Source organism: Pleurodeles waltl, chromosome 4_1, assembly GCF_031143425.1.
Source record: "Pleurodeles waltl isolate 20211129_DDA chromosome 4_1, aPleWal1.hap1.20221129, whole genome shotgun sequence".
NCBI lineage: Eukaryota > Metazoa > Chordata > Amphibia > Caudata > Salamandridae > Pleurodeles > Pleurodeles waltl.
Genome location: NC_090442.1, coordinates 978744793 through 978759616, shown reverse-complemented (window position 1 = coordinate 978759616; position 14824 = coordinate 978744793). Strand labels below are relative to the sequence as shown.

General features: G+C 41.1%; 1 protein-coding gene across 1 annotated transcript in view; it reads left to right on the top strand.

Annotated features, from left to right (window-relative positions):
• The window catches only part of CPNE8 (copine 8), a 934223-nt gene that overhangs the window by 685670 nt on the left and 233729 nt on the right, over positions 1-14824 (top strand). The window contains exon 13 of the mRNA XM_069229743.1: positions 13421-13482. Coding sequence (XP_069085844.1) covers positions 13421-13482 — 62 coding nt within the window. The remainder of the gene's footprint in view (positions 1-13420; positions 13483-14824) is intronic.

Below are 14824 nucleotides of genomic sequence, written 5' to 3'. Positions count from 1 at the left end.
CAACATAACTAATAGTTTTTTTGTCTCTTTGGAACAGTGCACCTCTATACATAATACAGGTTAATTTGGGAGACCGTACACTGGACCAGTAATCTCCCTGTCCCTATCCTTGTATGTAGTTGATTTCTTACCCACCATCCTCAAAGGATATTTATATTGCTTCAAAACATACTGATAATAACTGTTTGCTCTCCTGATTTAAGAATCTCTGAAAGATCCAATACTGGCAAAAAAATGAATTACTTACCTGTAACTACAGTTCTTGAGTATAAGTATCTTTCATAGATTCACATGTGACCCACCCTCCTTCCCTCAGAGGCTTCCTTAATAACTCATATAAAATCATTATACTGGTGTTTGAAAATCTGAGGGCTGCAGTCTCTTTTCGGAGTGTTCTAAAGGGTGCCGTCGCCTGGTTGATCATAGTTCAAGTTTGTTCTGTTTGTAAAAAATGTTATCAGGCAGACTGTTCATTGCCATTAGGGCCTACGGTAATGATGCATACTGCTATGTTATGGTACCATAGCACTCCAACTTAAACAACTGGAATGATTCAAGCATGTGAATCTAGGAAAGATAGCAATGCTGGAGAACTGAAGTTACAGATAAGTAACTAATTTTCTTTCTAGAGAGGGAACCTTAGAATGGCTGGAACCTGAGCATTGAGTCCCGCTGTGCTAGGCAATTACAGTAAAGGAGATCAGGTGAATCATAAAACAATAAAAAAAAAATAGCATTACTTTGGGGAGTGGTGGCCTTCCAGCAAAATTCTATAGAAAATATGCAGAGGATTCTGTTGAAAGTGTATAAAGAAGCATAAAAAGAGTTTCAAAAGCTAAGGGCAAACTACCTTCTTTGAGCTCCTGGAGCCAGATAAACTGCCTGATCTGTGTGGTTCATATCACATTCCTATCCTGATAAGTATTGATAGTAAATTAGTTATAATAATCCTGGAGAATAGACTAATGGCACTAAATCCCATATTGAAACAGTCAGACCAAACGGGCTTTGTTCTGGGTCGCTGTAAAGTAGACAGCCCACGTACACGGTTTGCTCCCACTCATCAAATAGATTTAGATATGGCTGTGGTGGGAGGTCGTTTATAGATGCTGAAAAAGCATATGACTCAAATAAATGACCTTTTTTGTTCGGCATACTTGAGCGAATGGGGTAGGGAAGCCCTTTACACAATGGATCAAGTATAAAATCTGCACAGAGCCAGAATAAAAGAGAATGATGTGCTATCCAATCCAATACAATAATGATCAGTAGAAGAATCCTTCAGGGTTGTCTATTATTGCCTCTCCTGTTTAATGTAGTGCTAGAGCCCTTGGCATGGTTATTGAGAGAATATCATCAGAAGTGGGGGATAGCGTTTTAGAAATAAGATCTGCTGCTATCACTGTATGCAGATGATGCACTACTTTTAGAAAGTAACCCCAACACCAATCTAAACTTCATATTATGAGAAATCTTTGCATATGGCAAGTGGTCAGAGTTAACAATAAATTGGAAAAAACATTATGGTAGCATTGACCAATTGTACCACTAGGTCTAAGATATCAGACTGACCCTGTAAGATGTTTGGTCATTATGTAACATAGAAATATATCCACCATCATCTCAGAGAATATGGAAAATGCATGTCATCATTTAGAGACATAGTATACATGCAGGATTGTAATAATGGAGATGGTGGTCCTCCTAAAACTCTTGTACCTTTATCAGAACATCCCCATTCTGTAAAAAAAAGAAAAAGGCATTTTATTATCCACCTTTAAACGTTGGTTTACACTGGCTTAGGCTGGTGGACAGTTAAGGATAAGCTGGGTCACAATGAAGAAGCTAGAGACCCAGGGTGGCTCCAGATCTCCAAATGTTGAAGTGTATTATTGGGTAACGCAGGCACAATTTGCCCATCTCTGTATACACAGCTGTAGACAAGCTGCATTTTGTGACCTGGGGAGAGGTCTGCTCATGCCAATACCAATGCAGGCTGCCCTGTATTGCAAGTAGTAACGGCGTAGTCATGAAGTTAACAGCGTCCGGTGCACAATGTGGACCTGGTTGTAATTAGCTGTACTAGGTGGGGACTTGGTGGTCTACTCTCCGCATGCTACAATTGCAAATTACCTATATGCACATACATAGTATAACCCAGCACTGATGACCAGTCTATGGATCTGTGAGATGTCTTGTGAGTGTCACATTCCCATGAGAAACAGTTTGTTCTACTCAGAAGTACATAAGTCATTTTCAAGGATATTCTAAGTCCTGATGCCACTTCCTTATATATGAAGTGCTGAAAGCATAGATATCCTAGGTAGAGGGCTATCTGACCATTCGCCATAGACCCAGATCATTAACATCCGAAGTGACAGAAATAGAGGATCAGATTTAGGCCCTGATTTAAAGTTTAGCACACAGGATACTCTTTTGCAACATGATAGATTCCCGTCTGCCTTTGTACAAGAGCAATAGAACATAAAACACTTGTAAAAAGACAGACAAAATATTTGTCACCTTATGACAGGTTAACCCATCTGCAGAACTCTAAATAAGGCCCTTAGACTTTGGTGGGTAAAGAATTCAGAGCCCAGCTACAGACTGATGACAAGAATTATTTCACCACCATCCTTAGATCATTCTCATTCCACCAGACAATCAGGGAAGTCTTTAAGGCTATATTTCAAGGCTTTTTAACTTGCCACTAAGCAAGCTGCAACCAACTTCAATAAGAAACAGTAATGCAGATTGAATCCCTGTTCCTGCTTCAGAATCTGCTTTCATAAGCCATACGCTCCAGACCTGCTTGCAGAAATAGAGCTCTATAAACCCCTCTGGCAAGAGATCTTCCTAAAAAAAAAACCACAGGTGTCTTGACTGGCAACTCATAGTCTTCTATATGTTTGTGATAACAAAACAAGCGATGTCCTTCACTGGCTTACCAGACACGGCAACCCCCCTCATTTTACCAGCCAAACCCTAGATGTGATCCAGTGACACAAAGCCAGGTTCTCCTATAGATCCTTACTAGTTACTACCATTCTCTTTATGCCAAGGACTATTCCAACCCCTCAAACTCTGAACCAGTTTGTGTAGCACTTCCCTGTGCTTCACCTGTGCACAGCTGATAAACCTGACCTAAACGTGCCCATTAGTGATACCAAGTTGAGTGAACCAGTTGGCCAACTCCAGACTAATAAAACACCATGCCCCAGTGGCTTACCAGTGGAATTTCTTAAACACAAAACATTGCCACACCTACTTGATGTGTTCAAAATAGCTGCAGAAGACTGGTGGCTCCTACCTGACTGAAGAGAACTGAGATCACAGTGACCAATAAACTTGGGAGGCTTCCAGATGTCTTTTGAGAAACCTGGCATTCTTGCCCTGGTTCCCCTAATTGTTTTGCCTTCTGACCTTCTGCTTGCTTTTTAGTATTCTGCTCACTTTGCCACTGCTGCCCAGTGTTAAAGTGCAGGTGCTCTTTACTCTAAAATATGTTCCCATTGGCCTATCCACAATTAGCATATTTAATTTACTAGTAAGCCCCCAGTAAAGTGCACCAGGGCATGTAAATTAAATCGTACTGATGGGCCTGCAGCACTGATTGTGCCAACCACCACAGAGCCCTTCTAACATGTCTCAGGCCTGCCATTGCAGAGCCTGTGGGTGTCACAGTCTGCACTTCTCTTACTGCCCTGGTCTGAGAAACCTGGAGTACTGCCTCGTTTCTTGCACGTTCTGGTCTGGCCCAGATAAGGGCGACCCGTTCCGGTAGCCATGGGGCTGCTGACAGGTATTACGCCGAAGCAGTCCGTACCCTCCAGAAGGAGTCCCAGAGGAAAAACCCAACTGGGGCAAAAAACTCTAAATCCGGAACTCCTGAAAATAAGAACAAAAAAGGAGTGTCATGAAAACAGGACTCCGGAATCAGGAACTACAAAGGTTGCAGGAAAAAAGAGCTTGAACGCCACAAAAACAGCAAACTGGAGCCAACCAACGGAAGTGTTTGCAATGCAAGGAAAGCAAGAATGTGGTGCCTTATATACCCATAAACAGAAAGTGACACCCAGGAAGAACAGAAAATGCCATCTTGGATTGGGAATATTCTGTCAGAAAAAAACAGGAAAAAGACACCATCTTAGAAAGGTAAAAAAGAAATGCATGCAGGGAGAACATAGAAGCCTGGGAAGAAGAAAACATGGCCCCAAGAAGAAAAGAAGAAAAAGGAAGAAATGCTTCCGATCTAACTTACAGGTAAGTGATAAATAAATACGGGGAGGGGGGGCCACAGGAGCAGTGGTACCCGTCAGGCCATGTGCTGAAGATGCAAGACCCGAAACCCAACCCTCGGGTATCGGGCCACTCCGAGGGCGACCAAACAGTTTGTGGCCTGTCAAGCGGTCCGCTTGAGCTCGGTGGCCCGAAAAGCAAACCACCAATCTCACCGTGGTCCAGGAATGAGAAGCCACGGGCACCCACGGCATCTAAATCCAATTTTCACTACTGTAAGGGCTATTGCTAAAATAGGTTAACATTGGGATTTCCTTCAAACATCCTTTAAGTGTAATTTCCCATTGGGAGCAGATAGAAACTTGATGTTTGGTGTCTCTGGACTCACAATTTAAAAACACATCTTTTAGTAAAGTTGTTTTTTTAATTGCAGGTATGAAAATGTCACTTTAAAAAAGTTGGTATTTTCTTATTTTAACGATCTTGTGCCTCTGCCTGTCTCTGAGTACTCGTCTGAGGTAGATGACAGCTGGGCTTTTTGCATTCTCTCTAGACATTGGAAAGGGAGCTTGGGTGTGACATTTGCATCCTTATGGCTCATCACAAGGCTGGTGGGTCTTCCTGTGCTGGATGGGAGGGAGGAGCTGACACCTACACCCGAATAGGGCTGTGCCTTTCCCCACACAAATGGCTGTATACCACCCTGTAAAGGGCTACTCTCACGGAAGTCACGCCCACTCTTTAAATTACAGCCAAGATCAGTGACTCGTGCTAATTAAAATCATTGCCTTTAGCCCGAGCTGATGCTGTCAGACTGAGAGAAGCCTCCTAGTGGTGTCCCCAGTATTGTCGTAACAAATGACTCCCCCCATCCCCTCCACACACACACACAATGACGCATCAGCTAAGGCCACAGCACACACAGCAGTAGAGTGTAAACTTGCCAGACCTGCTTTATCTGCTGAGGATAACCTCGTACGGCCTGACGCCACACCACTTGCATCAGGAGGACCACTCCTGCACCAAGAGGTACTGTGTTATATGAAGGGACTCAAGAGGTCCTCTGTGTTTAGCCTGTGCCACACAACAGCTAAGCAACTTTTCTGTATCGGTCCAGAGGGACCTGTGGCTCATTTGGGTGTGCTCAGAAAGGCTTGTTCAACTAACGCACACCTACCAGTCAATCTCCCGGTGGAGATCCCTGTCAATCACCCGGTCTAAGTGAGACAGCAGCAACTCAGTAATCGTGAGTACTTTTCTAGTGCTTGCAAAAACAAATGCATTTCTTCAGCACTGTGACATTAGATGCATACTTAAACACTATCACTAGCAAAGTACTGATTGGATTTTCACAGTTTTGGTCTTGTTTTAATCTGATTAATATTTTCTATGTTTCTAAACTGATGTGGAGTCTTTTTGTGGTGTTATCACTGTGTTACTGTAGTAGAGTTTTGCACAAATACTTTACACATTGCCTCTTAAGTTAAGCCTAACTGCTCTGTGCCAAGCTACTAGAGGGTGAGCACAAGTTAATTTAGGGAGTGTTAATGACTTATCCTGACTAGGATTGTGGTCCCTACTTGGACAGGGTGCATATCCCTGCCAAATAGATACCCAATTTCTAGTACCCATTCATTGGCATCATACAGTCTTTATGTTGCCATAGTATTGAGGGAGATGGCTGAGACTTTGACTACAACCCACCCCCACTCAAATCAGCAGAAGTCAAACCTGTTAATTAAAATATTTTCAAAGTTTCAAAGAAACATACTGTGAAGCCTTTCTGTGTGGCTAGTATTGGGGCATTAATTCTTGAAGAAAAGCTGAAGTCTTTACCTTCAGTGCTACAGTTTGCTTTGAGGATGCATAGACGAGCACACTCTGACACTACTTATTTGTTCTTCCAACATGCAACAGAAGCTTTGAAGTTACAGAATTTGCCTTGTTATTTAAAGTAGGATACTTTTCCTTTTCTTTTTCTGGACAGTTCATGCATCTTGGTTATTTGGTTGAAAGGTGTTTGCAGCAAGTTAAAACAACAAAAGATAATGAGTGGAATGCTTGCATAAGTCTCAGCCACTGATTAAGAATTTTGTGTATGAGGTTACTCCATGACAAAAGTGACAGATATCTCATCCACCGTATTACGATTCCCATAGGAAATAACAAAGTAACCCCATCCTCCAAACTCTAAATCAAGCCCTCAGTCTTGGTCCTGCTTCTATAGGAACAATTCACTGCAGACTTCCAGGCCCAAACCCCTTTGAAGGGTCCACCCCAGCTTAGTTTCAACCTTGTTGGACTTCATCAGCAAGGAGCATTAAACGTGTGGGACTCATTGCACACAGGGCCGCATCTTGCAAAGCGGTTGCTCTTAGTGTGTCTCCTAAACACCACAAGATTTGGCTGGAGTGCAGTCTGTGCCATTGCTAGTGGATGATACTTTTTCAAGCATTCCACATTTTGCTGATTTGTTTGTGTTTGGTAACCTAGTATTAAGGGCTTCTAACTCTATCTGCCTATTAGTAAAACACTCTCACAAACTATAGGAGACTGGTCCCTTGGCATTACCTAGCCTGCTGGATTTCACCTTTTGTATTAATAACAGAATAAAATGAACTCAGGTGAACCTGCCATGCAGACAGGTCTTGGCAACAGAGATGTATTTGTCAGCAGCTCTTTGACCACCACCATGTTCTTAAGGTGCTATACATGAGTGAGCGCTACTGGTTCTTAAATCAGTGTCCACGTCAGCTACTCCTTAAGCCATTTGATATCCAGAGACCTTTGGGTAGAGGCAGATGGCTCCATAATAAGTGTCTTGCACACTCGGTTTGGTTTCCCCTGCCAAGTATTTCCAGCAATAATAGCCCATGTTTTAGGGGTATAATCACCGGTTCAGAAGACCGCAGGAACACCTGCTTTCACTGCAGGAGTTTTTTGCACCTACAGAGACAGGGACAAAGATAGGAGGCACCCTCAATATTCCTCCTCCTCGTCTTCCACCCTGACTGATACTAAAACACTTAAAACCTTCCTGGTCTTTCTGCAGAACTGGTAAAGGATAACCTCTGACGAGTGGGTCTTCCAGATCATAGCGCCATGTATTTTGCTTTTTCAAGGTGGCTGCTAACTATCCCCTTGCAAACTTTCCTCTTCTTCTGTCTAAAAAACCCCCCCCACACATTTTGAAGAATTTGATTTCCTCTCTCTTAGAAAGGAGGTGAAATAAATAATTGTTATACCTGAAAAAAGGAAGGGATATTACTTCAGATACATCATGGTATTAAGAAAGGAGGAGGACTTTTGTCAAATTCTAGACTACGCTTCCTGAGCAAGATCCAGAAAGAGGACAAATATTTGTGTCCCTGGATCAGAGACTTTCAAATGAGTTATAACCCCTTCCTCAGAACTTTGTGAAAATCTTTCCTTGTTTTCTCAAGAGAAGATCTTTGACGAATTTCATGATTCCTTAGATAAACTTGATTACTTTTGTCTTCTCATTCTTTTTCTTCTACTGTTTTTTTTATTAGCTCAGTTTATATTGCAGTGGGGTTTAACAATGCCACATGTCATTCTTTTGCAACACCTGGAAGATATAGGTGTATTTGGTTTAGGATTGAGATGGCTGAAGACTTTTTTTTTAGATAGATGCTAAATTATTTCCCTTTGACCATTCTCCTCATCGATAAAATTGCTTAAGCTCTTCATTGAGTCCTACACTCTTTAATGTCAATTAGACCTGGCAGCCTTTGGTGTGCTCTTCCCCCAAACCTTTCGACTTCTCCCTTCCTGTTTTCTGAATTTAATTTTTGTTGGTAGTAGGACTCTGTGTACTTTGCTACTGCTAACCAGTACAAAAGTACTGTCTCCTCTAAACATGGTAAAATTGGCTTACACCCAATTGGCACACTTAATTTAGCTATATGTGCTCCATAACGTAGTACTACATGTCTCTAGGGTCTGTAAACAACATGCTACTAGTGGGCCTGCATCGCATATTGTTCAACCCACTTAAGTAGCCATTTTTACCATGTCTTAGGTCGGCCATTGTAGCTTGTGTGCAGTTTTAAACTGCCAATATGACCTGGCAAAATAAACCTTTTGTCGGGCCTAAAAGCTCCCTTTTAATACATATTGGTTCACCCCCATAGGAGGCCTTAAGCAGCACATAGAGCAGAATGCATTGTATTTAAAGGGTAAGGCAAGTGTTTTTAATTGTTAGATGTCCTGGTAGTGAAAACCTCCCAAATTCATTTTTCACTACTGGGAAGCCTTCTTTTCCCATAGGACAACATTGGGTTACTTTATTACATTTATAAGTTGATACTTTTGTTGGGAACAGTGTCTGGTATCAAAAGAATTGTAATTTAAAATTCTCTTTAATGGTAGAGCCAGATTTTAAGTCACAATTCAGAAAATGTCACTGCAGCCTGTGGCCTGGGTCAAATGACTGTTTATAGATGTCAGTTGGCCTTTGTGTGCCTCTCTCACTCAGTGAGACAAAGGGGGACTAGGTGTTGGCAGGATGGGTGAGGCGAGCTTTTCTTTCTCCCACTTACATTTCAAAGGGCTGCCTTCAGCACACTCAAAATAGCCTTTTGTCACCCTAGATCACTTCGAGCCTGGGCAGGGGAAGGAAGGAATTTTCCGAGACCATAGAGGGAATTAGCCTAGAATGTCCACCCCAATTTAAAGGATAGTACCAGGTATAAATATTGGAGCCTTAGACCAACTCTTCAGTGCACTCCTGGACCTGTGAACTTACAAAGGACTGTCTTGTTCCCAGAGACCTGTCCTGCTCTCTGTGAAGGAAAACTGGACATCGTCCCTTCATTCCAGGCTAACCTGAGTGACTCAGTGTCAATTGGCTGATCTCCTGTCCTGATCTACAGGGAAACTAAGCTCCAGAGGCCTCCCTGCAATTACCCAGCTGACGTGCTGCCACTGAACACACCTCAGCCTTTCTGACCTGTCCTAGAGTCCCTGATCCGCAAGAGGTGCCTCCACAGATCCTGGACCTTTGGCTGGCATCAGGGTGCACTCCTTTGGAATAAAAGGAGAAATCCTGAAGTTTTGGGCCCACTATGACTATGAAAGGGGCAGTTTGCACTGACACTTTGCCACCCATGAAGACTACCAATGCAAAGCTCCGATGAACCTGACTCTTGCAATGGCGACGACCGGCAATGCCAGATTTGCACTTCGCATTACATCATAGACAGCATATGGTGATCGTCAAAGCGTATCTCCAGCAACGTCCATCTGCAACTGGATCTTTGTGCTACAGTGAACACCATCCATGACGCCATGCCTGCTATTCATAGTACTGCAAAGACCACCCACAATACTTTCCTTGCTCCTCGCAGCCTCCCCATCGCAAACTGGACTCTTACCGTCAGACTTTGAAAAGGTAACTTTTTCACTAGAACTAACCTAGTCCATGTATGCAGTCCGTTCGCCATTGTGGTCGGGCTGAACTTGTGACTTTTCCCCATCTAGGATGACCAGATAATCGCGAGTGGTGCTTTTTGCTTATATGCACTGTACTTACCTAAATGGTTTAAAATCATCTCCGGTTCCACTGATTGGATTTCTTTTCTTCTAGTATCATTTTATTTGTTACATTTTGCTCAAAATGGTGTGGATTTTTATTGTGTCTTGTTTTCACTTTATTACTGTTTTTTGTGGAGCATAAATACTTCCCTATCACCTATAACTTAAGCCTGACTGCTTTTGTGTCAGTTTACCAGAGGGTTAAGTACAGGTTAATTTGGTGACTTTTGTGGTTAACCCTGAGAGGGATTGTTATTGTTGATTGAAAAGGGTCTTCACCCCTCTCAATCAAAAACCCAGTTCACTAAAATTTCTGTATGACTTCCCTTGCAGCAATCATCCAGTCATTTGGCATACGTGTGGTTTCCTATGCTGCTGATACTCAATTAATGTTCTTTTTAAAAAAAAATCTCCTGAATTGATGCAAGAAACATTTAAAGCCAACCTTACTAGAGTTGCTGATAGGAGGAAAATGAACTGCCTAAGCTTAATCTGTAGAAAACTGAAATATTTAGCTTTGAAGGATCACAGTCTATCTTGTCTAATGTCTGGTGGCCTAGCAACTTGGGAGAACTGCCTGTTACTTCAAACTTTGTAGGGAATCTAGGAGTTAGATTTGACTCTGATCTCGCCTTTCACCCCCCACAATGACTGTGGCATGTTTTCATTTTTACGCTTCTTTAAAAAAATCTCAATATCCTTCCAGTTAGTACACGTAACACCATTGTCCCTGCTCTTATCACTGTCATAAGAGGTATTATGCAAATTCCCTTTATCTTTAATAAGTATTAATACTGAGTTGTGAGTTTCAGATTGTGACAAATGCAGCAGCCAGGCTTATACTTACAATTCCACACAGCAGGAAATTACACCACATCCTAAATTGTTTTTCTGGCTCCCCGTACAGAAGAGAATCTAGTTTAAGTCTGAGGATCACACGCAGAGCATTCTAAAAGAAAGTCCCAAAATATATGACTGACAGCTTAATAAGTTACTGCCTGTTCTTCCAGTGCACTTTTTTTGAAAATCTTGAAGGTTTAATGTGCCAAGAAAGTAGGCCATTATTTTGCATTCCTCTCAGTCAAGGCATGGAACATGGAACAAGTGTCCACTTACTTTATGTACCATCTCTTCAGAATCTTGGTTTAAGAAACAGTTCAAAACCTGGTTATTTCAAACCATTTAGGCATGGATATCTACTAGCTGTATGCTCCTCTTTTTAGGTAGTGCTGATATGCCCTTATTTGGGTAATTGTTATGTTCCATAAATTAATCATTCATTCATTCATGTTCTTTTTTAACAAGTTTGGGGTGGGGCCACTATGTTTCAAGCCATTTGGTGAGGACCGAATCTGTAGGAGTGGGCCAAAGACAAGGAAATTGGTTTGTCTTCAACTCATTTGGTGCAGAATAACATTGCTGCATATGACTAAGAGTGGAAACGTCTGGGGTCAGCTGATCATTTATAAGTCTGGGGAGCATTAGAGATCTGCATGTTTGCAACTCATTTTGCTTCTTTGGGTTTTCTTGGTGGAATTTCTAGAGGGTTCTTTTAAACCACAGCCAATCTTCCAGCTCCACTATGCCTTTCTTCTAGTCCCTGTTCTTCAAGTGCTATAGAAGATCGTTTGCACACTGCACATAAGTTAGATTGCCTCTGATTGGTCCAATAAGAATCATTGTACATTTTACTGAGTTCTCATTCACATGGCAATCATAGCCTGTGATGTTTCTAACTTGGAAAACAATCTTCCTAACACCTATATTCTCCACCAGATGGAAAGTAAAACACACACCCTTATCTTCTATCTATTTTATAGTCTTTCCAAACTCAGGATCAGCCTAAGGGCATCTTTGATGTCACAAATTATCACATGTTTAATGTGATTTCATCACTTTTCATTTTTCCTACACCTCATTCTTTCATGGAAAGAGAAAATAATTCACCGTTTAGATCACAAAACGGCTCACAATCACTATATCCACAGGACCAAGAAGTTTACGTTGAATCACAGCCTCTATGCAGGATTTGAAGGACGTAAGCTTGGCAAATATGTTAGACGCAAATATTCTTGAGATAGATGTCTTTGACAGTATACTACTACTATACAGTCTTGCAAGAAATTCCCCAACTTAAATCATTTGGGCTTATACAATAAGAGGAAAAGTTGTCACTTCAACCAACCTGCTGCAGTGTGTCAAGAGACTACTTCTCGTACCTCCATTCCCTCCTGAAACACTACTGGTTTAATATAGAGAATCAAATGCAATCTCCAATTGGCAGGGTAGTTCTCTACCTCTTTTTTGTTTTGATGTTTGAGAGTGGTTCCTGTATGAAAAACGTAAGGTATGCCTGGTGGCTATCTTTTCTCTTAGTTTCCTAATCGCCTTCTAGTCTCCTCTCCTGAGTGCAGATATAGTCCTTTTCTTGTTGTTTTGACTTCTGCTCTCTGTCCTTAGTCTCTATGGGACACAGAAAGATAAGGCAGAGCTCAAGTAACTGCCATTTTGCTCCTTTTATGTATCTGCAACGTTATTTCTTGTAAAGTCTCTTTACTTTTAAAACCACATTAAAAAAATATATTCTGTACCGAGTATGGCATCTGGGAATAGGGATATAGTATTGAATCTACTGGATCTATTCTCTCCATGTGAAGAACGTTAGTGATGGTGAGTATGTAGCACCTGAGATACAAACATCTGGTCTCAAAATTGTGTCTAGTATTTTGCCAATAATATCGATTTTTAAAGAACCAACCTATGTACTAATAGCTGTGATCTTTAAACTCAATCGTAATGTGTCACAATCTAACCTACCTCATGAATATTAATGAATATTAATGAGAAACATGGGTCACAAATTTCAACTCGCTACAATTGATGGCCCTCACACAATGGCCTGCTGCAGCCAGCACGCCACTATGTCTGTTTGCCTTTCAATGAGGTTAGGGTTTTTTTATTTAAAGCAGCCCGTTCGCCTTAAAGGAAATACAACATTTCCCTTTTTTTGGGGGGGGGGGGATAAATGTAAGAGTTGATAATGGACCACTGCCTACTCTTCAACAAACTTTTTTTTTAACCAACTTGTTTTTTTTCTTTTTTACATTCATAAATGGTGTTTCATAGGGACCACTTCCCTTTTGCAAATACATTACCACCTACTTTGAGGAGTTGATAAAATGTGAATGTTTTGTGACCAGATTTTGGTTGTTAAAGAATGATTGATACAATAGATAATGAACCTACAACATGCCTCTGTCAGATACAGAATTGGTCGGTATTCATTCACAATACCATTTTAGGAGTCAGAAAAACTTTTTGGTAGTCAATATTTTGATTACGATATTCAGTATTCAGTAGCAAGATATTTCTATAGTCCCTATTGTCTTTGGGTACTTTATGTCGATTTATGTGGGAAATGCATTGCCACAAGTCATTATTATTCCCTGTATCTACCAGTAAAACCATGACAGCTATACAAGACAATGAGGGAAATTGATTAATTATGTCTACGACGCTCATTATTTTGGTTGGTATAGTTTTAAATATTATATATATATAATATGTATTGGCATTTAAAGGTGTTATGGTGGTATGTGCCTAACTATGTATTGTATTTTTTCAGGTAACTTTACTTTCTTTCCTTGTGGAGACTGAGGTTTCATTCCTTGATTATATTAAAGGAGGGTGAGTAAGCTATTGCTATTGTAACACTTATTGAGCTTTAATATTTAAATATTGATTAGACATATATTGAAGTCATTATTAGTTTGGTGGACTGAATAGGCTGTCCCCCAAACTCCCGCGGTCAGGTTGGTGCCAGTGTGGCCGCCTTACCGCAGGCCCCATTAGGAGTTTCCCGCTGGTTCAGCGGGCGGAAACAGTGTTTACGCCGGATGGCCCAGTGGGAAACAGCCTATAACATTGATGCCGGCTCATAATTGAGCCGGCGGCAATGTTGTAGTGCATAGAGTGCACTAGCACCCATTGCGCTGTTCACTGTTCCCAAAGGCTGGCTTTGGGGGTCCCTGCACTGCCCATGCCATGGGGCACCCTGCACCCTGTCTCCGCAAGCCTTTACATGGCAGTTACACCATCATGTGAAAGCTGGCGTGAGGGGGGTCATAATCCCCCACATTGCCTCTTCTCTGAAATTTCAGTGTATATTATGTTTCAATTATTGAAAGCCACATCAAACACTTTCTTGTTTCTTCCTTAATCTGATATTAAAACTCAGTTAATCACAGTAGGAAAAGTAATAAGCAACAAAATTAACGAGTAAATGTTGGGAAACATGTCAGTTGTCTCTAGAGGAAGATGTAGGCTGCTGCTTCACATAATAAGAATGAAAGGAAAGCAGTTGATTTGTCTGTACTAAATATGGTTTACCCTGAAACTGGCTTACTCATGAGCATGACATGACATGTTTAGAAAAGTACTTAGCAGGTATACGTCTGTCTCGTTCAAGCCAACCACATTAGCTTTGCCCAAAATCTTTTTATAAGTGGTATGTATTGCTTTTAAAACTGATTTTAACTAAGGTTCCCAGTTTTCTCCTTTTACTGATTTTATATAACCATGCAGTCAGAAATCAATCTGTTTTACTCTTTGTCAATATGAGTAAGATGGAAAAAGATGAATATGGATAGATACAGATGGAAATTAAATAAATATTTGTAATTTAAAAGCCAATGGAATGGTCTTTATTGGTATACCTTCTGTGCCCAAATCTTAAAATCCACTTAAGTAGCAGAATGATAAGCTTTTTTTATTGTATTAAAAGCAGCTAGTACTGGCACTGACAACTTTTTCTTCAACAAGTTTCTTTCTCTTCTCCCTTTTTCTTTCATGTTTACCTCGCTGACCATTTAGGTGGTACCTAATGCATTCATGACCAATCACTGTATTCCACAGATTCCTTTTTAGGGTCGAGCACGTAAGCGCTCTAAAGCCTGTTGTAATCTCTCTGTGGACTTTTAACCATGCCCACTCTTGCTATTTATTCTTTGTTGTGCTTGTCTTAAATGCT